Source organism: Ambystoma mexicanum, chromosome 11 (genome assembly GCF_040938575.1).
Source record: "Ambystoma mexicanum isolate Mex_15411 chromosome 11, UKY_AmexF1_1, whole genome shotgun sequence".
NCBI classification, from domain to species: domain Eukaryota; kingdom Metazoa; phylum Chordata; class Amphibia; order Caudata; family Ambystomatidae; genus Ambystoma; species Ambystoma mexicanum.
The window spans coordinates 739519766-739544836 of NC_090934.1; the positions used below are offsets into that span (position 1 = coordinate 739519766).

At 46.3% G+C, this 25071-nt stretch overlaps 1 protein-coding gene across 3 annotated transcripts in view; it reads right to left on the minus strand.

The window, feature by feature from the left end:
* Positions 1–25071, minus strand: part of USP47 (ubiquitin specific peptidase 47) — a 2970466-nt gene that overhangs the window by 400615 nt on the left and 2544780 nt on the right. For 2 of the 3 annotated variants that reach the window (XM_069623643.1, XM_069623642.1), the window contains one exon: positions 17992–18072. The exons of the other annotated variant lie outside the window; for it this stretch is intronic. In XM_069623643.1, coding sequence (XP_069479744.1) covers positions 17992–18072 — 81 coding nt within the window. The remainder of the gene's footprint in view (positions 1–17991; positions 18073–25071) is intronic. 3 annotated transcript variants of the gene reach the window in all.

A 25071-nucleotide genomic window follows, 5' to 3' on the forward strand; every position in this document is an offset into this window, starting at 1 on the left:
CTGAGTTGCTACTCGAATTCCCGGACCCATTCCTTCCCCTTCTCCTTCCTCCCCCTTGTACCTGTATTCCATCCACGTTCCGCGCAGACCGCTCTCGTGTGCACCCTTCCTTCCTGGTCTTCCTGGAGTTCCGTGGTCCCAGATGAAGAAACTGAACGAATCCTGGAATCCGACGACAGCTGAGCGGGCCTATACAAGACCCGAACGGCACGAAAAAAAACCCCGGCGAAGTATCCCGCAAGGCAGCAAAAACAGGTGAGAAAAAAGGAAACCTGTGACATTAAGTCAATTCTTATATATTCATCTTGTGTCTCTCCAATAATGAAGGCACGGTGATCATTCTTCCGTGTTTATTAAACAGTCACCAATAGGTTAAATAAGATCCTATGGGTCTCGCAGAATTTACTCTGTCTGCTGTTTCCATCAGCTGCTAGTTCTAGGAACATAAAGTGGTGAAATGTATTTAAAAAGATATGAAATTAATCATTTGTCGATATTTGTAAAAAAAAGATAAATGAATATGTTGTCATCCTCTATCCAAGGGTCCACCTTTGTTGTTTGATAAGTATTTAGCATGAAGGACCTAGGATCTCATCAGGCAATCCCCTTTGTTTTTGAAGTGCAGAAATGGTAGCCAGTCTCTCGCTCAGAATGAGCCCTGAGGAAGTCAGTAACATCTTTCCCAGCCAGATCATAGCATTCCAAGGTGCAGAGTAAGATCCACCATGAAAGGGTCCATTTAGCCACAGACGTGGGCACCCGCATAATTCACGAAGAGCTGGTCATCTTTCCTAACTTCTCTCATCAAGGAAAAACATCTTACGGGTGATTTAAGAGAACAGGAATGGCATGGTGGAAACGGAATACACAATCCCAGCTCAACTGCATAACAGTGGGTATTGTGAAAAGGCTGTAAAAACGGAGATAGTGGCTAGATACCACTTTACGGTGCTGATCTGCAGGCCCATCCAAGCCAGAAAAAGCACAGACAATGGTTGTGGTTCAGGTGACAGTGCAAAGACTCCTTTCCCAGCAGCAAGCTGAGAATTAACGACATCTTCAGGTATAAGTAGGCGGGGCTCCGAGCTTAGAGAAGTACATCCAGGATGTTGTCCAACAAGTCCCACTCCTTGTACCTCAGGCTCTCATCAGCTAAGCAAGAAGGTTTAGGCTGTTGAGGTTCGAGTGGAGGACCTGTCCATCGGACTGGGAAAGAATATCCACTCTCTATGGGAGGCACCAGGGAGGGCAGATGGGCATGTCCAGTAACTCTGGGTACCATATTCTCTGAGCCCAGTGCTGAGTGATCAAAATAAACATGGACCTGAACAGGTGCAGTCTCTTGAAAGCCAGAAGAATGACCGGCATCAGCTGGAACGCATAGAGGTTGAACATCCGTTAGACCATCCGTGTAACCCACAAATCTCGCTGCCAAGGAAATTCCCTGGAAGTGAAGCGGTCTATATGAGGAGCACCCAATGGGAAAGTATCTCCTACAGAACATCCTAGCAGAGCTCCCACTCCTGAGAAGCTGATGTGTGCATGCTCACGGCATCTACTAGGACATTCTGTACTCCGGCAAGGTGAGCCGCCTTCAGGGAAATGCTGTTCTCTTGAGCCCAGAACCATAGATGGGTTGCTTCTCTGCAAAGAGGCAAGGACCCACACCAACATGTTTGTTGAGGTAGTGCCTGGCTACTGTGTTACCCATCAGGATCAGTACACACTTGCCCTTCACAGACGGGAGGAAGGCAAACAGGGCCAGTCTGATCACCTCAATTCCGTCAAGTTGATGTGCTCCAGAGACTCAGACCGCTCACCATCTGATCAATCAGGTGAGGGTCCCAACCCTTCTTGGAGGCATCAATGATCACCGTCAGCTGAGGCCAAAGATGCAGAAGAAACAACGCTTTCAACCCATTGTCTCGCATGTACCAAAACATAAGTGTTAGGGAGAATTCTCATAAATGACTGATTTCCCTTACCTAAGGAGTCCCCCAGCAGCTTTCCTGGTTTTCTAGGATTTATTTTTCTCATCTGGTAAGAGTGTGAGCCTTTTTTACCACTCTTACATGTGTTTTGCTGAGTGTATTTTCACTGTTTGTGTGATCTTGGGCACTGGAGCCTCACCTACTCCTTGTGCACCACTTTTTGTGTGTGTTACACAGCACCTTCAGTGCAGTTACATAGGGCTGTCTTTGAGACTTCCCCCTGACTCAATTTTTCTGGGGCTGACTACTGTCCCCCAGAAACAGGTAAAGTTGCCATTAACTTTATATTGTCACTTTAAACTGCAGACCCTGTACACCCCATCTTACATGGAGTACTGGAAAGGGTTCATTCTTATCCTTTTTTGTCTGTGCCTCTTGGAGCCTTGTTTCGCTCCCTTAACACTAAGACTTGGCTGGTGGCAGTGGTATCTACCCTAACTTTCCTACCGCGATTATATTATATAAACGTGGTATTGTTCCAGGCTATTATAGTAGCCTCGAACATAAACCCGCTTGACCAGATACATTTTATTTTGGTTCCCTCTGGGTTTATTCGCCATTTCTTTTTGTTAAAGTTTCTCGTGTTTTACTCTGCGCGCCAATCCGGGGATGATTCCTTTGTTCGCTGTCTTTTCGCGGGTTTCTGTACAGAAGCACTCCTTAAGGTGCCCGATCGTCTAGGTGGGCAGGATGCGAGGGAGGGATCTTCAGACCCCTGCCATGGGTTGCCTTAGTAACCCAAGTCGCACTCTTGTCTGATTGGCTAAGGGGACTGGCTTTGTCAGGCCGGCCACCCTGCTGTGTGATTGACAGCCAGGCTATATGAATGGGGGAAAACTACATAAAAAGCAGGTCTCTGGTACTGGAACGAGAAAATCAACGAGGAACTGGAAGATGAGGACCCCTACTACGACTGACCGCCCGGTGAAGCCCTGCTGCAAATCCAAATCTCCAAATCCGACGACAGAGAAGATCCTCCAGGAAACATCTTCCCTTGAGCTGGTGGGACCAACCAGTTTGCCCAAACTTCAAACCATGACCCTCCTCTGGTTGAATTCGCTGTACAGAGCTTCAGTGGGCTGGATAGCCAGCAAGGTCGGACCCTGCTTGGGTTTTAAGGAGCACACCTTTTATTCGTTGTTTGGCTCTGCTGCTGGCTTCTTCCCTGGGTGGCGCAGGACCCTCCAGTCTTCCTACTTCTGATCAGTCTGACAGTCGCTGCAGGAACCGTGAGCCTGCAGGAACCACCAGGAATGTCCGCCTCCGCTACAGCTCCCTCTCCGTTTTAAGGTAGTGTGCAAATCCGGTTGTCCGTTTCGGTCAGCCGCGGTGAAAGTGTTTGAAATCTTTCTCCAATCCGAGGGCTTGTCCTTCTCTTCTCTTCTCTTTGAACTAACTTTTCTACCATCCAACCTCATCCGGCATCTGTGCCACGAACTTTACCGTGAGCTACACTGAACTTATCATCTTGAGCAAAAGACTTTTGAACCATTGACTTTGGCCCTAAGCCTTTTCTATCTGATTTTATCCTTGTAGCCTTTCTTGTTCAATTGCTCCGATTACTTACCGGTTGGTGTTGCCCAAGTTCCAATAACTTTGTCTTTCCCTCCCTTGTAAATTGCTGGAGTGCCATTTTGCTCCCACTTCATTTTGTGAGCTTAACTTGTCTGGAATTTAGGGAAGTGGTGTATTTATGACTGTGATTATTAACATGCTTAGAAAAGTGAAATGTTATACAACTGTTGAGTAAATAAATATATATTATTTTACTTAGAAACCTTGAGTCAGTGTTTGCCTGAATCATAGTAATTGCTGTCCTTTGTGTAACTATTTGTACTGCTCACTTACTCTTGAGATAAGTCTGGCTGCTCCGCTACTGCTACCACTATAACTGTGTAGTACAGGCTTGTACCAAAGGTGAAATTGTACTGTCACTTGTAGTCTTAATTGTGTGTAGTGTTCCCAAAGGGTACTGCATATAATTCTGCTTAACAATCAGGTCTAAAAAAAACTCTGTTCTACTCGTGCAAAATGTCTGACGTGCACCTCTGAAAATGAGACCACTGGCAATAGAGGCGTCACTGAAGTGACTTAATGCGCAGTCAGACTTTCAACACTACCAGGATGCAGGAGCACAAGTAGACGCAGAAAGGCAGATGCCAGAGCAAGCCTCTGTGAATGAAAGGACCGTCTGGAGGATGCTCGCCGCCAGCCACTGGGGAGGGAAGGCCCCACCCAGCTGGGTGTTCAAAACTGAAGGGATAAAATGTAGGAACTGTGATGGCAAAACTTGGAAAAACTTGATACATGGTACAATATGCAACATCTACGGTACATATGCGCTGATGCTGGTCCAGGGAGCGGACTTGGACAAGCCAGTAGTCCAGTAAGGGGAAGACATGCATGTTTTGCCTCCTGAGAAGAGCCACTGCCACTGCCAGCAGTTGGGTGAAATCGTTAGGCACCAAGGAAACGTCAAATGGCAGAATCCTGAATTGGTAGTGCAAGGTACCGACTACAAATCACAGGTACTTCTTGCGCTTCGGATGAATAGGCACATGGGAGCAGGCATCCTGGAGATGGGGAAGGTTATTTACCTGTAACGATTGGTATCTTTCATAAATTCACATGCTTTCAATATTCCCAGTTATCAGGCTGGGAATCCGCGGTACATAAATAAAGTGGTTTCAATTCTAAGACCTGAAACTGCACTTACTTTAGTGACTCATTTTTAATCCATTTGCCCTTCCACCAATAGGTATTCCTCCCCTTGGCTCGACTCTTGGAGGCTATCATAAAATTCTTGTAATGCACTGTGTCCCATAATGAGCCTCATGCAGAGATGGCGGCATGTGAATCTATTAAATATTCCAATGCTGGAGAACAGTAGTTACAGCTAAGTAAGGTTTTCCTTCTCCTTGGATCTTTCATTGGTTCATGAGCTTTGAATAGGCTACAAAGCAGTTAGAACACATCAAGACTGTACCATGCAAGGGAGGAGAAGAGAGATGGCTCAGTTAAACTAAACAAGCTCATAGCACCCAAGTGCCAACCTCAATGCTAAAAAAAAGTGGTACTTTGTGAAATAAAGCTGTACCTTCCAGCACAGCTCTATACATGTGCCTTCCAAGACAACAGGCAAGCAAGGCTGTTGTGGCTACCAGTGCCCACGCAAAATAAAGGTTTCTACCGGGAAGAGTTAATGCAGCCTTTCGTGGCATATCTGATGCATGCTGAAATCCAACTGGCTCTGCCAGCCTTAAAGATTCCCTCACCAATGCCACTAAGGCGAAGGAGATCAAAGAAGACCGAGTTGCTCATTGGTCCCAAACAGTAAAGCTTTAGATCCCTTGTAGGGGCACTGTAACAACCTCCTGACCAAGGAATTAGAGCTGTCTGAAATTTGGTAGGACAACTGGCCGATTGGAAGACACCAGAACATACATGTTGCTATGCACCTGCACCTTGTTCTCAGGAAATCTGCCAAATGTCTTATTGATTTTAGAAGAATGAAGCTCTGCCATTTTCCTTGCACAAGTAATGGCTAGAGTGAAACAGATTCCCAAAAAGCAAGATTGGATATGCGCATGCATTAGGTTGAATGCATGGCACATCAGCTCGAAGAGAGACCATTTTTTATTCCCATCGATGCAAATGATTGGAGGAAATCATCAGAAAGATTACCCCTGGCAGCAGAAACATTTTCCAAAGAGAAGCTGCGCTGGGAGACATATAGATGAGTCCGTGGGAGGAACGTCCATCAGAAATAACTTTACCAATAGGTAAGTGATTTCTTCTTCTAATGGACTCCTTCCTCCAATGGATTCCTCATATATAAAAGGCTCTGAAAGTAGTACAATGACCTGGATGTGTGAGGGTAGCAAGAGCACCATCTAAGCCAGAAAACGCTGAAGGACAACTCTGCCAAAACAATAATTCTGACGAGACCTAGAATCCAAGAAGTAATGCTTAGCAAACATGTGCAAGGAAGCCCACGTAATCACTTGTCAAATATCTAGAAACTACACTATGCGTTGCAGAGCCGAGGTAGCAGCCAACCCAATGTAGGAGTGATCCTCAGGGACCTCCTTGCCAGCCAGATTATAGCATTCTAAAATGCATGACAGGGTCTGTTCAGTGACACCCGGGTAACCAATGATAAGCTGGTCATCAGTTCTGTTCTACCTTGTCCGAGAGACATAGAACTTAGGCCTGTGCCGGATCGTACTGATGAAAATGCTCCTCTACCTTGGAAGGATGAGGTGGAGGAAAAAAGACAGGCAGATTGACCTTTTGAGAGAGATGGAACTCTGAGACCACCTTAGTAAGGAAGTAGGGTCTAACTCTCAATGTTGCCTTTTCCTTGGAGAAAAACAATTAGGGAGGATTAACAGACTACGTCTGGAGCTCACTGACCAGTGTAGCGGGAGTGATGGAAACCAGGAAAATCTTCTTAAGGGTGGGAAGTCTTAAAGAACAAAAATTAAGGGGCTCCAACGGAGCGCCCATATAAACATCAACACTAACTTGAAATCCGACACCTGAACTGGCCCTGATGGAAGGAAGATAGTTACAAGGTTGTTTTCATTTGTTAGTTTAACAGTTTTATAATTTGTATTGTGAATGAAAACTGGAAATACACACACATTTGGGGGAAGAGGGGAAAGAATTCTCAAATGTTGAACAAGGTTTTAAAACCCATATCTATTTGATTCACCTGATAAATGAAAAGTATTTGTTAAAGGCTTGCATGCCTCACAATTTTAAAAAATGTAGTTCCCCTATTATGCAAACACATGTGTGGGATACTCTTTAAAGACAGGATTTGTTATAAAGTTCTGGAATTGGCTTTAAACTTGAACTTTATGCACTTTGTGTTGACTCTGCTGTAAAAAAATCACTACTCTGCTTCAGTACTCTCTTGCACCACTGATGCTAGGAAGCAAAATAAATCCCCTGTGGTTGTTGAAAAAAACAAAATCCATTAACAGAAAATTCTTATTGGGATGTACCATTCACAGTGAGGTTTCAGACAGACCTTTAATTTTTCGATGTCCGCACGTGCAAGATGATTACACAGTAAAACAGTGCTTCTTTCAAATACATGGATAACATACTACTAAACTGATCTGTGTGTTTCAAGTAAGTATCACAGTGCCATTATTTTGTGTGAATTTGGACTTTATCAGCAATGTGGGTTTGAGGGGAGAATGAAGGGAACAGAGAGGTCGTAGGAGGGAATTTATGAAATTTTGGCAGTGGTGGACAGTTGAGGTTCGGCGCCCGACGGGAAATAGGGTGTGTTATGGGGCTGCATTGGTAGCAGGTTGTAGTCACCCTGCCAAGGTGCCTACGTCAAAGGAATTGTTAAGATGGGGTTTGCTACCATTAATTGCGCACACAAACACAGTTATTAAAGCTTGTTGAGCATTATTTAATACAAATCAGAAACAGCCAAAAATAGCCGACACGTGTTTCGAGCTTCAACACTCTTTTAACAGGCTTCAAAATTATATCCATAAGTTTTGCAAGTATACATATTTGAAATAATCATATGTAACCAACCAAATGTAGCAAAACAATCAGGCCCAAACAACCAAAGGGGGAGTGGGGGGGCCACAATAATATTAGATATCGGACAGAAGTAATAGGTACTCAACACAATGAATCCAATATGCATTGACAAGAATAACCAATAATTAAAGAAACACCACATATTGATTAAGAAAAGTCATGAAAAGGATATGGAGTATTGGCAATAGAATTAGCCAATCGTTGAGGTCAATTGACACACATAGTGAGAGAAGACAGAAGATAAAAATAAAATGAATTAAAAGATTATGGTAGTAAGAGCAATCATGTATGCACAACCATGGTCAGCCATTGTGCAATATGGTTAACCAGCAATTTTGCCCCATCCAACAAAAAGAAAGTAAGATACCTTGTTGATGCTTGACACAGGAAACTAATAAGGCAACAGAGAAGAGGGAAATAATATATCAGCATGCCGCAGTAAAAACACTCGGACACATTATATATTGAGGACTTTATAATTCAACTAATTGTTGTGCAAATCATAAAAGTGATTAACTGGAATAGCTTTGCCTATGAGGTAATACGATTAGAAAAATTATATACAAGGTGCATTCACCGGCTCCACTGCAAATATAAGAAATTATATGTGTTACCTATGATTTGTGTGGTGATATAGATTGAATTAAATAAATGCAGGCATGCAAAACATTAACCACTATTTACAGATGACAAGTGTACCAAGCGTGAAGGTCAGCATGGAAACAGCACAAAATTCACGGGGAGACAAAAACAAACAACCGTGTTAAGGTGCTAATTGGGGCTCATTAAAACATGCTAACTAACGAGACAGTCACATGCGTATGGCCCCTGCTTAGAACAACTCAGCAGGGGTCTGCGCGAAAGACTGTGCTTACCAGCGTTTCTGCACGTAGTGAAAGGGACAGGGACAGGAGCCTCGCGCTTTAGCGGCGCTCCTGTACATACAAATTGCGTGTGCCGTGAGTTGCCGACCTGAACCCCGGAAGCGCGGCACAAGCGGGCGGCCATATTGAAAGTAGAGTTGTGTGTAAGCAGTTATATTGAAATCCAATAGCACACATCTATAGACAACCTATACTTAAAGGCTAAGATCGAGATCAAGGGAAAGCTTAAAAGTTAAACTAACGTAGTGAATAGGTTACGAAAAAGGAGACACTAAAGTAGTAGCATCGCAGTTGCCAGAGTTTAAATGATTGACTGTGCCATTTACGGCAGTTGCACCCCTAGAAGGCCGGTGAATCCATGCATCCAATCCCAAATAACCTTAGTTCTATAAGTAAAATTACGGCATATTGCCCCAAAATACAGACACAATGTGACCAGTGTTGTCCACACAAGACAGCTCTTTTACAGAAATTATATATATGCACAGATTGCAAACAGCAACAAAGAAAGCAAAGGCATTTGTACAGTAGGACTTCAAAGGAACACCGAAAATTCATGGTCACTGTTGAGACCAATTGATACAGTACGATACTGGCAAATTAGCCGTGCTTCAAGTTGTCTTAATTTCAGGGTCCAATTGCCGCCACGTTGGGCAAAGTTACTTTTGCCATGCCAGCAAACCTAATTTCAGATTTATTGTCCAGCTGATGATTTCTTTGCCAATGTGTGGCCAAGGGATATTTTCAGTCTTGACTTGAAATGGTGGATAGATGCTCTCTTATCCTGATCTTAAGAGGGCAAATTGTACTACCAATGTAGTATTTACCACAAACACAGAGTATACAATAAACGCAAAATTTGGAGTTACAATTGATAAATGCATTCACTTTAAAAATTCCCAATTTACGACTCCCAAGATGGCATGCCGACACAGGGAGACGTGTGGGAGTCTCTCTCCTGCCAGGCCTATGTAAAGCACTTCATATATGCACCGATCCGAGACTCCCTGACCTGATCCTCGGTGCATGTATGCCCCTCAGACCATCCGGCATTGGGGGTTTCGAGTAGGCGCCCTAAAACAGATGACTGGCGCTGTGCTGACGGGGCAGAGTGCCCCTCCCCCACCAGAGCAGCAACGCATTCGAACGCTGTTCGGCCAGGAGCAGAGTGAGGCCCCGGCTGGGATCGCAGGAGCGGGGGACGCAGCCCCCTATGACTCAGAGGCAGATGGTGTACTGCTGGGACAGCGTGGTACGGGCGGGGTCCTTGTGGGACTCTGCTGCGGCGGGCAGGCGGGTTCGGAGCTCGCTTGACAGGCGGGGCACCTGGCCCCTCCCCCCCTCGCTGGCTGAAAAACGGATGATTCCGCAATAAGCGGAGAGGCGGCCGGGGGTGTGCGGAACCCGCCCGGGGACCCTCATCGGGGCGACAATCAGGAGGAAGGCCTGTGGCAGCATCAGAGCGGGCACGGGGAGGAACCCCCCCGCGCTCCACCGCGCACCGGCGCTGCAACGACCTGAGAGCAACCAGGCACCAGTAGTTGGAAGGCGCAGTCCGCGGCCCCCATGAACGAGGCTAAATAAGGACTGCATATGCTCGCGCGGAGCAGCAGGTGAGAGGCCCGATTCTGCCCCTTCTTTGTCCTCCCCACGGTAAAAAAAAACACACTTCTGTCTCTGCAACCCCCCCAACCATCAGGGGGAGGCTGCCCTGCTTCATTCGCCTCAAGTCCCACTGTTGGCAACTCAACGCTCCAGCCTGAAATTCTTAAGGGGTGGGAAGGACCCTGTTCCATCAAAGGCATACTGCTGTGAACCCATATTAAGAGGTACTTTTAAGCACGCACCCCCTGCCAGTCAAACCAATAAGGGGGCTGCGGAAGCATCCGCACAGCGGCACACAGCTCCCCTTAAAGGAGAGAGCAAACCATTTCTGCAAAGAGTCTACCCACGGGGGGCGAAGTCCAAGGCTAAGGGTAAAGGGGGGCCTCCTAATTGAGCTCACAGGGGACCAAACAGGACTCTGATATTCTGCAACTTTGGGCACCTGGCACCCCGGGGACTGCGAGGGGAAGGTCACAGGAAGACCCCTTAGATGTGGGCATCCCTCCTGCATCAGGCAATCTCCCACCGTCAAAGGAAGATAAGCATGCCTGGTTCACTGAGCTGCAGGACAAGTTCATGTCAACGGTTCAAGACCAGTTTGCTTCACTGAGAGACGACAAGAAGCAAGTAGTCCATGAAATAAAACTTGACGTATCCAAATTAGAAGAGAGGACTGATACCCTGGAAAAGATTGTACAAAATGTTGAAGACGACGCACTACAGATGAGCGAAACACAAGAACACCTAGTGCGTTTAACCCACAACCTGGAAATCCAATGCGAAGACCTGGAAAACAGGTCCCGCAGATCAAATATCTGCATTAAAAATATGCCCGAATCAGTGCTGGAGAAAGACCTCAAGAAAGTGGTGCAAGAGGTGTTCAGAGATATTATTGACGCATAAGATGCGGGCGACATAGGCATAGACAGAGTACATAGAGTGGGCCTGAAGCAAGCTGGTGCCCCCGGGGAACAGCCAGGGATGTTCTAGTAGCGCTATCCTCATACCCACAGAAAGAAAGCATACTAAGGAGGGCGAGGCAGCTGAACCAAATAAGAATGAACGGGGTGAACATCCGGTTGTACCAAGACCTGGCCGCAGCGACACTTCTTAAGCAGAGAGATATGGCCCCACTGATCAGGGAGTTGGTCGCAAGAGAAATAAGGTACAAATGGACATTTCCATTCGTCTTGTTGTTCGAATGGGAGGGTAAGCAAAGAAGGGTGACTACATGCGAAGGAGGACTCCATACAATGGACATTCACCTCGGCGACTCGGACGACAGAAGAACAAAGGCACGGGGGGAATTGCCAAAAAGACCAAGAGGGAGGGTGGAGTTTCGGCAGAGGAAAAGACGAGAAAAAAAAGGGGGCACCTAGCGGATAACCGTGAACTAGGCATACATCATGGTACCACGGGGACAAGGAACAGCCACCAGTGGCGGAACTTGGAGAAATGCAGATGGAACTCATGGATCAGATCAGGAGCTAATTCATTCTTCGGCCTGGCCGGGGATTGGCTACGCGCACACAGTAAGGTTCGAGGGAAATGCGGGGGTTTAGGACTCCCCGATAAGTTCGACCAGAGTATACAGAGGGCAAGGAGCGATAGGCGCAACGCCTTGGCTACCATAGGGACCTGGTCCCTCCTCAGGATCAAAGTTGGGGTTTCGTCAAGATGTTGGGGGGAAATTGGAGGCACTGGGTGGAGGGGTGGGTGGAAAACACCAGAAGAGGTAGGGGATTTCAGTGCCTGGGCACATAAGGGGGCTAATCGGGCTCGGTGACATGGGTAAGGCCAGAATACTATTACTAAATATAAGGGGCCTGAATACTCCTGTCAAAAGGAAAAAAGTAGAGAACATGTTAAGGAGGGAAAAAGCGGACATTCTGCTGCTACAGGAAACTCACATCAAAGCACAGGATAGGGGGAGGATATGTCTTAGAGGATACAAGGTAGTGGTACAATGCAACGCGGAGGGGAAAAGAGCTGGGGTAATGATCGCTATCAAAGGGGGCATGGAGGCGCATATCGTAGACAAGCAGACCGACAAGGATGGGAGCTATTCCTTCGCCAACCTCAAGATGGACGGCCGTATGCTGACACTGGCATCTATTTATGCACCAAACACGGGCCAAGACGGATTCCTGCGGGATACATTGGGGCGGTTGGAGGGATTTGCAAAGGGAGAAATAATAATGGGGTGAGATCTGAACATGGCATGGGACCCGCAGTTAGACAGGAGTGCAGGGGGTCCCCACCATCAGGGTGCTCCGTCTAGCTGCCTCAAACAGAAGATGGCACATATGGCGCTCTGTGATGTATGGAGGGAGTTGAATGGTCAAACTGATGGCTATACGTATTACTCGCAAGTACATAATACGATGTCGAGAATCGACTATTTTTGGGTCTCGTGGGGCTGTTGGGTAAGGTCCAGGGGGTTGCACTGGGTTCCGTTTCACTGTCAGACCACACCCCGCTTTGGCTGGAATTACAGACCCCAGATAGAGGAGGGCGGCTTTGGTGCTGGAAGCTCCCGCAGGACCTTCTTAAGGATCCGGTCGCAGGAGAGGCATTAAGGGATAAAATAATAGAATACTTCGAACATTATGATAAGGGGGATGTCCCAATGGGTACAGTATGGGAGGCGTTTAAGGCAGTATTAAGAGGGCATATGATCGCCTTCAAGGCTTCCAGGGATAAACAGAGGTATGCATGGGAAGGTGAGCTTGAGAAAAAACTGTCAGACATCCGAGAGGAACTAATGTTACGTCCCACCAGGGAACTTAAGAAAGCGCTTAGACACACACAGAGACAATTAGATCTCCTCCGTAACAAAAAAAGCAGAGAAATCCCTCCTATTCCTAAAGCAAAACTATTAAATTAAAGCTAACAAGGCTGACAGATAACTAGCTAGGCAGTTAGCGGCAAGGCAAAAATCGAGAACCATCTTAAACATCAAAAACTCACAGGGAGAGACCCCAACATGTTTCAAAGACATTGGGGGGAAGTATTCAATCTATTCTATTGTGATGTATACGCAATGGAACACCCTAACGAGGAAGATCAGGAGGGCTTTCTACGGTCCCGCCCCATACCAAAAATTTCTGAAGAAGCCAAATATGCGTTGGATACTCCGATTTCGGAGGAGGAAGTGAAAAAAGCAATAGCAGACCTCCCGAATAATAAGACGCCAGTACCGGACGGCTTCACGGCACCCTTCTATAAAAAATATGCGAACATCCTCGTCCCACTGCTGACGATACTGTTTAACACTTTTAAGGGAAGCGGTAATGTTACCCATCCATGAATGAAGCTAAGGTGTTGGTTTTCCACAAGCCTGGTAAGGACCGCTCCCTTCCCGGCTCATACAGACCTATTGCTTTGATAAACCTATATTCCAAACTCTACACAAAAATTCTGGCAGCTCAACTCTCTCCTTTACTCCCCACACTAATATTCCCAGATCAATCAGGCTTTATTCCGGGCAGACAAACTCACGACAAAATTAGAAGGGTAATTCATCTAATAGAAAAGGCAGGCATTACTCACACGCCGGCAATACTTCTAACACTGGACGCCGAAAAGGCTTTCGATAGAGTGGAATGGTCTTTTCTCTTCAAAACCCTAGAACACATGGGATTCGGGAACCACTTTATAAACATGGTCAAGGCAAATTACAACTCCCCCTCGATAAGAATAGCGGTAAATGGGGAAGTTATGGAAAAGATTCCGATCACGAGGGGTACTAAACAAGGTTGCCCGTTATCCCCCCTCCTATATGCTATTTTTCTGGAACCACTTCTAATCCAAATCAGGGAGGCTTGTTACATTAGCGGGATAGAAATGGCAGGTAGACAGCATAAGGTCATAGCCTATGCAGATGATATGCTACTGGCACTAGAGGACCCGGGGAAATCGCTGCCTGGCGCGCTGCAGCTGCTCGAGGCATTTGGCAAACTATCAGGCTTAAAAGTGAATAGGAATAAATCGGAAATCCTGCACTTAGAGGGGAATGGGGAGGATTTGGAGAGGGATGCAGGCCATTTAGGCTTGAAGATTGTGGCAGTGGGAATCAAATATCTGGGGATTATACTTACTCGCAGGGTGAATGCTGTGTACAAAGGGAACTACCCCCACTACTCGCAAGAGTTCAGAACGATCTAGAAAGATGGAATCTGTCGATTATCTCTTGATGGGGGAGAATCCAATCGGTGAAAACTAACACCCTTCCCAAATTGTTGCATTACTTTCACACTCTCCTGGTTTCAATCCCAAACACTTTTTTCAAGTCCCTTGCTCAGGCCATCTCATCATTTATATGGAACAGGAAGCCCCCGAGGGTCGCAAGAGCTGTTCTCACAGCACACCCCAGGAAGGGAGGACTCTCACTTCCCCACTTCAAAAATTATTATCATGCGGCCCGACTGTGGGTGCTGAAAGAATGGTTAGGGGATGACCAACGGACAATCTGGGTATTCCAAGATAGGGCGGTTGCCAGAACCCCGCTGGAAGAGGTGCTATGGAAACTTAAGCAACACAGGCATCCAAACCTTCGCATTAGCGAGATCATGAGATCCACATTGGATGCCTGGGATGAACAGGTCAGAAAAGGTAAAATGACTACAGTAACGGCCCCATTCACGCCAATCTGCCGAAACCCCCAATTTCCACCTGGACAAGAACAGGGGGCCTTTGAGAAATGGGAAGCCGCTGGCTGTAGGAAAACAGGAGAAATGTTTCATGGCACTGTAGCGAGATCATTCACGGAATGCACAACGCTGTGGAACCTCACCTCGGTGGATAGGTACAGATATGAGCAACTCAGGCACTGGTTGTCCACGCCGGAGGTTGCTGGGGCGGCCACCAGGAATCTGACGGACTTTGAAAGATTCCTCTTAACTAATGCCGGTGATAAGAAGCTAGTCCCCTCACTTTACCACTTTATCAATGCACAAGACGAGAACATTAAATGGGCCTACATGAAAAGATGGGATAAAACATTAGGGGAAGAAATATCAAGACACCAGTGGCAGGAACTCTGGGCGGATATCTCTAAATTCACACGAGCAGCGCAGACTCGGGAATTGTGGATAAAAATAGTTATTCAATGGCACTACACACCAGAGAGACTTAACGCCATGTTTGAGCACTATTCCGATCGCTGCTGGAGGGGCTGCCCAGAACCCGGCACCTGGAGGCATATATGGTGTGACTGTCAGGGGGTCAAGGGTTTCTGGAAAGAAATGATTTCTGAAATGAAGAGGATGTTCCCTGAGGCAGACCAGCTGGGGGAGAAAGTGTGGTTGTTTGGGTGGAAAGAGCAACAGGCCAAGGGGTACAGTAAAGCACAATGGCACAGCTTCATGGGCCTGTTGATCGCAGCCTGGGCCACAATTGCACTGAACTGGAAGAAGCAGGATCCACCATTAATCTTCAAGTGGCTGCAGAAGATCTGGTCACAAATTGCCATGGAAAAGATAACACACCAACTGCAGGGCTCGGGCGGATCGTTCCTGAAGGAATTGGGGGGGGGGGGTTTGGAATACCTGCAATCGGACTATATGGCACAATGGTGTCCACATAACATTAAACTTTCAGACTTATTCTCCTCTTAATCAGTCCTGAGAATCAAAAGAACAATGAATTACTCTTCCGGTGGGGAGGCCGGGGGGGGGGGGGGTCAGTGGGGTAGGGTTTTTGGAAATTTGCAAATTGATTATGTTGTAAATCAATAAAAATATGTTTTAAAAAAAAATCCCAATTTACCAAAATCTATTTGGGAAACCTCTAATGCATAGCAACACATACAGCATTTACCACATTTGTGAAACCCATGATTAGTATTCTGACTAAGCCAAGTTGTAGCTGGTTGCTGGCTAGGCATAAATGAAGGGGAAACCAAGTTTTTGGGATTGCTTGCCTTGCTGTAAATAACATTCGGAGACGCATCCAACCATGGCGCTATCTCTTGGTCAAGCTGGAGCAAATGCCAATGACGTTGCACAATTTTATATAAATTAGAGCTATCTGAATTGTAGCGTGTAATAAGTTTTAATTTATTAGTATGGCTAGAATTAGACCTTGTTTTTGGTGTGAGTAGATCAACCCTCTTCATGCTTTGGGCAGTACGTTCAGCTTTCAATACCGTGCCTGGGTCGTAACCTTTAAATTTGTGTCGTAAAAATGTACATTCTTGCAAAAAGTCATTATCGTTAGGACAACTTCTTCGTGCTCTAATGAATTCACCTTTCGGTATGTTGGTAATGACAGATTTTTTTTATGGCAGCTAGATGCATGTAAAATTGCAATGACTGCAGTAGCCTTTCGAAATGTTTTAGCCACAATTGCGTTGTCCTGCAAACTAATTGACAAATCCAAGAAATTAATGCTTGAACTACTGCACTCGTAAGTGAATTGGATACCCCAATCATTATGGTTCAAGTAATTGTCAAATTCATTCAAGCATTCCACAGTACCTATCCAAATCAGAATCATGTCATCAATATAACGTTTCCAAATATAAATAAATTGAACAAACTTATTATCAAGCAGTGCATATTTGTCCTCGAAGTGGTGCATAAAAATGTTGGCAAGTGCCGGGGCATAGCTAGCACCCATAGCCACCCCGATTCTCTGTTTGTAGTAACAGTTGTTAAAAAGAAAAACATTGTTAGATAAGGCACAAGCTCACATTTCTTTGATCATTGTGATGTGTTCAAAAAAGGATGCAGGATGTTGGCGGTAAATACAGTCAATGCTTGCAATAGCTTGAGTGTGGTTAATTGAAGTATATAATGCTTTAACATCAAGCGTAACCAGCAGCATCCCTGGTATGACTTATAATTCAGAAAGGATTTGCAAAATATGCATGGTGTCACGTAAGCAAGTTGGAATCGTGATCACTAGGGGTGACAGACATTCATTAATATAAATGGAAATGGGTTCCATGATGCCGCCTCCACCGCTTAGGATTGGCCTGCCTTCGGGAATCTTAGTGAATTGTTTATGTATTTTGGGCAGGAAGTATGCAGTTGGCATGATGGGTCCATTTACAGTTAGGAATTGTTTTTCTACATCAGTAAGTAATCCTAAAGATTGCCACTCATTGATTAATGAGGTTACTGTTTGGCGAAGGTGAGGTAAGGGGTTAGCTGGTAGTTGTTCATAGCAACCGGGGGAATGGAGATGTTCTAGTCCCATACTGATATAATATTGCTTGTCCCTCAGTACAACATTACCCCCTTTGTCCCCTTCTTTGAGAATGAGTGAATCTATGGTCATTAATTTGCGTAACACCAGTTGTTCGGATGTAGACAGCTTATGTTTGTGGTTTTCCCGTTTTTTGGAAGTATCCTCCATGCAGTGGAGTCGTTGATTACAGCCTGGTGAAATGTATCAATTAGGTTGTCTTTTGGAAAAATTGGAACACATTTAGATTTGACAGATAATTCTTTAATTTTCGAATTCTGTTGCTCTTTGTCGTAGGAGGGAGTTTGCCAGGAATAGACAGCCTACCAGGGTGTGCCTGTTGCTGCCATGTCAGGGACAGGAAAACAACAAACCTTGTTGGAGGAATGTTCAACAGGAGGAAAACATCAGGCCAAGCTGCTTTAACTTTACCATACTGTGAGCAAATTCAACAGGATTTGTTTTGCACCAAGTAAGTGAGCCACTGTTCAGACAAAACTAAAAATATAGCCCTATAGAAGTTGTTTAGACACTTTGGAAATGTGTAATAGATACGACGGAATTTCCCCATTAGCATTACGATGGAATTTCCCCATTAGCATTAACTGCTTCTTTGTCGACACACACTATCATCTTACACGTTCAAATGAGGAATGAATGAAAAAGATCAAGCTCAAGAAAACATTGGTGCGTGATTTGTTACAACTCTGTTAAAAATTAAAGCAAGATAAAGGACAACAGTCTACCTCAGGCTCATTAAATAAAAGCTGGAACACTTTGACACGGTATTCCCCTTTCTTCAGCGCTCTGCCAAGGCGAATTGTGATCTGAAAATCAAAATTATTTTTACAAATGACAAACGGTTCAAAGATACCACATATTTTATTTAAAAAAGCACTTTGTAACAAACAAATATAAAGGGTAGTTCACAAATGACCTCTTTTCTGGTGGGGGGTCTGGTTAGGGCACTTCTTGGAGACAGGTGAAGCATTTCAAGGAGGCTTTCAAAGTATTTTGAGATAATTTAAGAAATATTACTTCCCATTCAGTGTATGCATGAATATATACATTTCCCAGGACACTTTAAAATTAATTTACAATTTGTTTCGGTATAACTGCAGTTAAATTGAGCTTGTGTTGTGTATATCTTTGGAGTGCTTTTATGTGCAGAATGTGCAGATGTGTATTTAAAAAAACAGTGTTCAGGCATATACACTGTATTTCTTAATAGCACAGTATAGTAGACGTAAAAGGTCTCTTTCTCTACAGTTTTGCCCATAGAGTACAATGGCTACTACAGTTAACAGATGCAGTCATTAGGAAAATGGGTGTCCATGCACATTTGCCATAATTAGTTAATTCAAACAGGTCTTCAGGAAGCAACGGCACACACATGCATCTACTCATGGATGTATACACTTACACTCATCCATTAGTGCAGTAGGTAGAAGGGGACTGTAAAGTATTTAACTTCAGGACAGGTCATATTTTGAATTTTGCAGGACAAGCGCTTCTCCACAAGGCTACAATAATTTAAATGGAGCAGTACTACAATTTCTCTGTCAGACTGCATTGCTTGGAATGAAACGGTGGTAGTAATTACTGGCAATACTACTTTGGGGGAAAAGACCCTACCCTACACTACCCATCTATGACAGAGTCCCATAGCAGTATGTGGAGCTGGAGGAGGAAGGAGAGAGCAAGTGGACTCCACCTAAACCAGAAATCTCAAGAGGACCATCCTGCCCTGAAAGGGAATCCAAGCAATAATGTTGGACAAAAGTATGCAAAGAATCCCACATAGGCGCTTGGGAAATGTCCTGGGAAATGTCCTGGGAAATGTCCACGGCAGGGGCCACCCTCCCTGATGCAAGGCAGAGGTGGAGCCAAACCTCTGGTAGAATGAGCCCCAAGATCACCAGGCACATCTTTCCCAGTCAGATCATAGCATTTCAAGATGCAGAGAATGATCGATCTTGACTGGGTTGTTTTAGGTCCAGCCCTGCCAGCAGGAGCACCAGCATATCCCATAAAAAGTTGGACATCTTTTCTGATGTCCCTCGTCCGGTAGACATAGTAGCTGACAGCCTGCAGCAGGACCAGCCAATGGAATTGCTCCTCTGCCTTGGAAGAGTGGAAAAACACTGGAGGTAGATAGAAATCTAAGACCACCTTCGGAAGAAATGAAGGTCTCACTCTCAATGCCACCTTTTCTTTTGAGAAAACCAAAAATAAAGGGTTAGCCGATAACACCTGGAGCTCACTCAGCCACCCTGTGGAACTATGGGCAACCAAGACAATCACCTTAAAGGTGAGCAATCCAAGTACATGAATGCAGGGGTTCAAGCAGAGCACCCATGAGAAATGTAAAAAACCAAATTCAAATCCCACACCAGAACCACAAACTGGCATGGTGGAAACTGATTGCACAATCCCTGAAATAATTGCCTAACAGTAAGAATTGTAAAGAAAGCCCTGCTTCGTGGTCCTTTAAAGACCAAGATGGAGGTCAGGTACACCTTCACAGTGCCAATCAGCAGGCCTAAATCAGGCAAAAGACAGCAAATAAATCCAAAACAGACTATATTGGACATGATAAAGGGTCCAGAGCCCTCTTTCAGCACCAACCGGAGAACTGATGTAATCTGCAGGCATAAACAGTCTTGGCAGCGGGCCTCTGAGCTGAGTGAAGCACATCCAAGACAACATACGAAAAAGTTCCACACCCTGTATCTCAGTCTATTAGTAGCCAAGCACAAAGCTTCAGGCTGCTGAGGTTCGGGTCGAAGACCTCTCCTTCCATCTGGAAGAGCAAATCCACTCACATCAGAAAGTGCCAGAGAAGGTAAATGGACATGTCCAGCAACTCTGAGTAAGACATTCTCAGAGCCCAGTCCTGAGTGATCAAAGTGGACCTTTACAGGCGTGGTCTCCTGAGAACGAGCAGCATGAGAGGGACCAGAAGGAACACATGTTGGAGGGCGAACATACATCAATACATCCCCCAGAGCTCCCTGCTAAGGAAATCCCTTTAGGAGCACGCCCAACACTTCCTGTTGCCAATCGAAGTGAAGAGGCCTACTTGAGGAATTAATCAGTGGGAATAAATCTCCACCAGGATTTCCTGGCATAGCTTCCACTCATGGGGGGCCGAAGACTGGCTGCTCATGGCATCCACAGAGACATACTCCTTTCCGGCAAGGTGAGACTCTGTCAGAGAGACATCACTCTCCAGAGCCCAGAACCACCATAACATTACTTCTCTGCATAGCAGAAGGACCCCACACCAGCTCTATTGAGGTGGTGCATGGCACCTGTGTTGTCCCATTAGGATCAATACAGACTTGTCCTATGCAAAACAAAAAGAAAGAAGGCAAGCAAGGCCAGACTTATCGCCCTCTATTTCAGCAGATTTTTGTGCTCCCGAGACTCTGAAGGAGACATACTCCTCTCATCAGACACGACAGACGAATGCCCCAAATCTTCAAAGACACACAGGTGACCACTGTTACTTGAGGCAATGTTTACTGAAGCAACACTCCCTTTAACAGGTGTTCTCGCTGGGACAACCATGCAAGGTCTTATGAGAAGTCATTCCAGAATAAAATCGGACGTGTGCCCCTGAAATTGATGAAGAAGCCACTGAACTGGTTCCATGTGTAATCAGGCCTACAGGACCACCAGAATGCAGGAAGCTATGAGACCCAGCAAGTGCAGGAAACCTGATTAGAGAGCATGTCCCTGGGAGTGGATGGCTTGCTCCATCAGAGAGATGTTCACCACTCTGTTCTCAAAGGAGGGGGGGAGGGGGGGGAAGAGTCTCTGCCCGGGCAAGTGTCCAAAACTGCACTGATAAACTAGACTACAGTGAAACATGATACTTTTAGAAGTTCAGGGAAAAGCACAAACTGTGCAACAGGCCACACTTGCGGAACAGATGAGCCAATGCCTAGTCTGGGGAGCCAGCTCGAACGAGCCAGTAGTTCAGGTCAATCAAGAAAGGAAAGCCTTCTCTCCTGAGACGATCCACCACCACTGCCAGCAGCTTGGTGAAAATCCTGGGTGCCTAAGAAATTAAAGTTACTCACCGTAGTGACTAGAGTACTCATAGTCCATAGTCCCCTTTCCTCCATCCTTGTGGGCGTACCCCAACATGGGGACGGTACCAGAACCTTTGGCAGCGAAATATTGAGCTTCCCCCTTAAATGTAGTATAGTGTGCAGGGGCGCAGCCTCGGGAACGCCCTGCTGAGGCCCCGCCCTCCGACGCCTCACCTCAGTCCCCTTTGAGCACATTGGACGGGTAGATACCTGGCTAAACTTCTACATATTAGCCTTTGGCATACTACCGGGGGAAGGTGTGTGGGACGTACGAAGGAAAGGGGACTACGGACTACGAGTACACCAGTCACTAAAGTGAGTAACTTTAATTACTCATACGTCCTGTCCCCTTTCCTCCATCCTTGTGGGTGATTGCACCGAACAAGAAAGATAGGGTGGAGCTGTGATGTGTGTCTCTGAAACGCGATGGACGTGGTCTTGGCTCTGATCGCATGAGCATGAATCCCCCTCAGGAACAGGTTTGCGCATGGCCATATACGCCTCCAAAATGGCCTGAACTGTCTAACGGGCGATGGAAGCCTGAGAGCCAGGGGAGGAGCCCTTAAAAGTCACTAACAATGCTTGTCTGAGAGAGATAAAACTTGAAGACCCTTTTGAGGTCCAAGGAATTGATGAAATGGAGAGACCAACTTGGGCAAGAAATTTGTGCGAGTGTGCAAGGTGACCTTGTCTTTGTGAAACGTGGTGAAGGGATCGCACGAAGAGCGTGCCTGCAGCTCACTAACCGTGTGCGCAGAGGTGAGAGACACCAATAAAATAGTCTTTAGTGCCACCAAGCGGATGTCCACAGATGCCATCCGCTTGAAAGGTTTGCGCTGCAAAGCCAGAAGAACCGCATTGAGGTCCCAGACCGGATGTCTATCCACCAGAGGAAAAAGCCTAAACAACCCCTTAAGGCGGGCCTTAATCACTTGGTTGGCTGCCGAAAACACATGCTCAGGGGAATTCTTATAAGCCCTGATAGCTGCCAAATACATGTAGTAAGTATCAACCTGGACTCCAGAACAAGCCAGGTGCACCGAAAAAAGCCAATAAGTCATCCAAAAGGCCAGGTGACTGGGTACAGCCCCTTGTTGTGAGCCCAAAGGCAGAACCTAGTCCATTTGCGCTTATAGTGGGACCTTTTTTCGAGGGCCTCCTGGCCTGCTGAATGATGTCCCAGTTGAAATCTAAGAATTGAGCATGCTGAAGTCTCAGCTGATCAGGAACCAGTCCTCCAGGGCCTGTTTGGCCAGGTCTGGATGTTCCACTGCTCTGCCCTGCTGCATCAGGAAGCCCCTACTGGGGATCGGAAGATGAACGGGGCCCTATGAGCACAACTGCAGCAAATCCCGAAAACCAGGGTCTCAAGGGCCAGTGGGAGGCAACCAGGATGAAGCTGCAACCCACAGAGGCCCGGAACGGGCAGAGAGTCCGTTGCAGAAGAGGGGTGGGCGGGAACACAACACCTGCAGCCGTGCCATCAAATCTGTAAGGCATCGCCCAGTGACCCCTGACCAGCCCATAAAGCAAACTGGGGGCACTTGTCAATCTGAAGGGATGCAAACAAATAAAGGTCTGCGAACCACCAAGGCTGGAACAGGGGCAAAAAGGAGTTGTTGTGCAACTCCCACTCGTAGGTGTTGAACCCCAAGCGACTCAACTAGTCCACTTCTGCATTGCTGTCCCCCAGGAGGTGGACTGCCAAAATCCAAATCCCCTCCCATCAGGGCACATTCCATGATCGATACCGCCTCCATGAAGAGGAGAGGGAATGGGTGCCATCCAGCTTGCTCAGGTAAAACATTGCAGTAGAATTGTCCGTCCTGACCAGAACAGACCTGTCCCTGATGAGGGGCAAAACCGCCTTGAGGGCCAGGCCCACTGACCCGAGTTCGAGCAGATTCATATGCAGGAGGGCATCCGTCCTGGACAAAGCACCAGGAATCATGTAGCCCTTCAGAGTAGCCCCCCCAACCTGAAAGAGGAGTCTGTCATCACCACCAGGGCAGGCTCCGGTCAGGTGAAGGGGCCCCCCACTGAAACATTGCCCTCCATCAACCACCAGCGGAGATCGGGCAGCAGGTGCGGTGGTATTGGGATCCTGTCTGACTGAAACCCCATCTCCTGATCACTATTGGCCGTCAGGTGGAGCTGGAAGAGTCATCTCAAGGTGAGCATGCTGTACAGTGAGCACGCAGCCGGCCATCAGGCCCAGAATGTGCTGGAACCACCATGCCAAGGGGATCGAGTTGGTCAGAAAGAGTACTACTGCCTTGCGGAGGGGAAATAAGCCTCTTGGACGTGAGGAACACCCGCTGAACGGTAGTCTTCCACTGCACTGCTAGGAAAACCAGTTCCTGAGACGGGCATAACCGATTTCCTCCCGATGAGGGAAAACCCCAGCTGATGAAGGATATACACCAATCTCTGGCAGGAGTGCACCACCCCTTTGCACCACCTCACCCTCACCAGTGTATGGCATAGTATCAACAGTAAGACCGACACAAGTGACCGCAGTTCAAGGGTGTTTATTGAACTTTCGCAAGGGTGTGATTAACACCCATGTAAATCTAAATGTACGGATGGGAGCAAGCTACGACCATCAAATAATAATAATGCAGTCCTAGTGGAAAAGGGCCTACACTAAAAAAAAAAAAAAAAAACTATTGCCAATCCTTACTGCTAATTCACAAATAATGTGGGGTAGTGGTAATGAAAAAGAAAGAAGCACACACTCTGGCTTCTGCGGCACAAGGACACAGTTCCATTACCAGTATCAGTACCTTCTGTGTCCAAGTCTCTCTACTTCTTAAAAAGTTTCTCGATTCAGAGGGCCTGATGTACAAAAACAAGTTGCAAAAGTTATTTTCCTTTTACAAGTTTTAAATTTGGGTGTTCACTCAGGGATCCCCCCTATGCCGGACTCAGATCCTCTTATTACCATGTTCAGAGAATATTCTTTCTCGGGTGACTCGAGTTCACCCTGTATCCCCCTAAGCAGCACGCAGATCCCTTTCTTTTACCCAATTAGTCTCCCTCAGCCGGGCTCGGACCAATTGCAGTTCCTTTTACATTAAACTATCGAAGACTTTCGAATGTGCACAGGGTTTAGCTTGACCCGTTGCAGGACCACTTCGATCTCAAATTCCCTTTTCACACACTTGGCATTCAGTTGGATACCTAACAGACTTTCAAATGAGCACCCACGTGGCGCCAGACCACTCTGTCTATGGTATCTTTTCTTGGCCTCCCAAAGTTCAATTACTCCTTTGGTTTGCAATAATATTTGCGTCGCTCATCACATACGTCTCGCACACTGTTCTCTTTAGATATCATCATGTCATACAATGTTGCTACTTGCAACCCTGGTTCAAAACAAAGCTGGTTTGGTATCAGTCTCTCCGACTCACCGTCTGTGGTGTCTTTACTGACGCTGCTTTGTTGTAGGAGCCAACGACAGTACCATGGCGGCAATCGCTCCACCCCACCCTGGTTATCGATGCGGGAGAGCGCCGGGTACCTCAGATACACTGAGCAGGTTTGATCAGCTGTAGTTCCTGGTTTTATGTTTCTTACTTTCCAAGGTTCACGAAAGTAACTGTCTTTACAGGTCAAAGGCACTTCCCTCCTTGCACCCCTCTGTGGTATTGCTGTCTTTCTCCTTGTATTAAACTGCCATCTTGGAACTGCTGTTTCCTCGTATGTTTTGCATCGCTCAGAGTG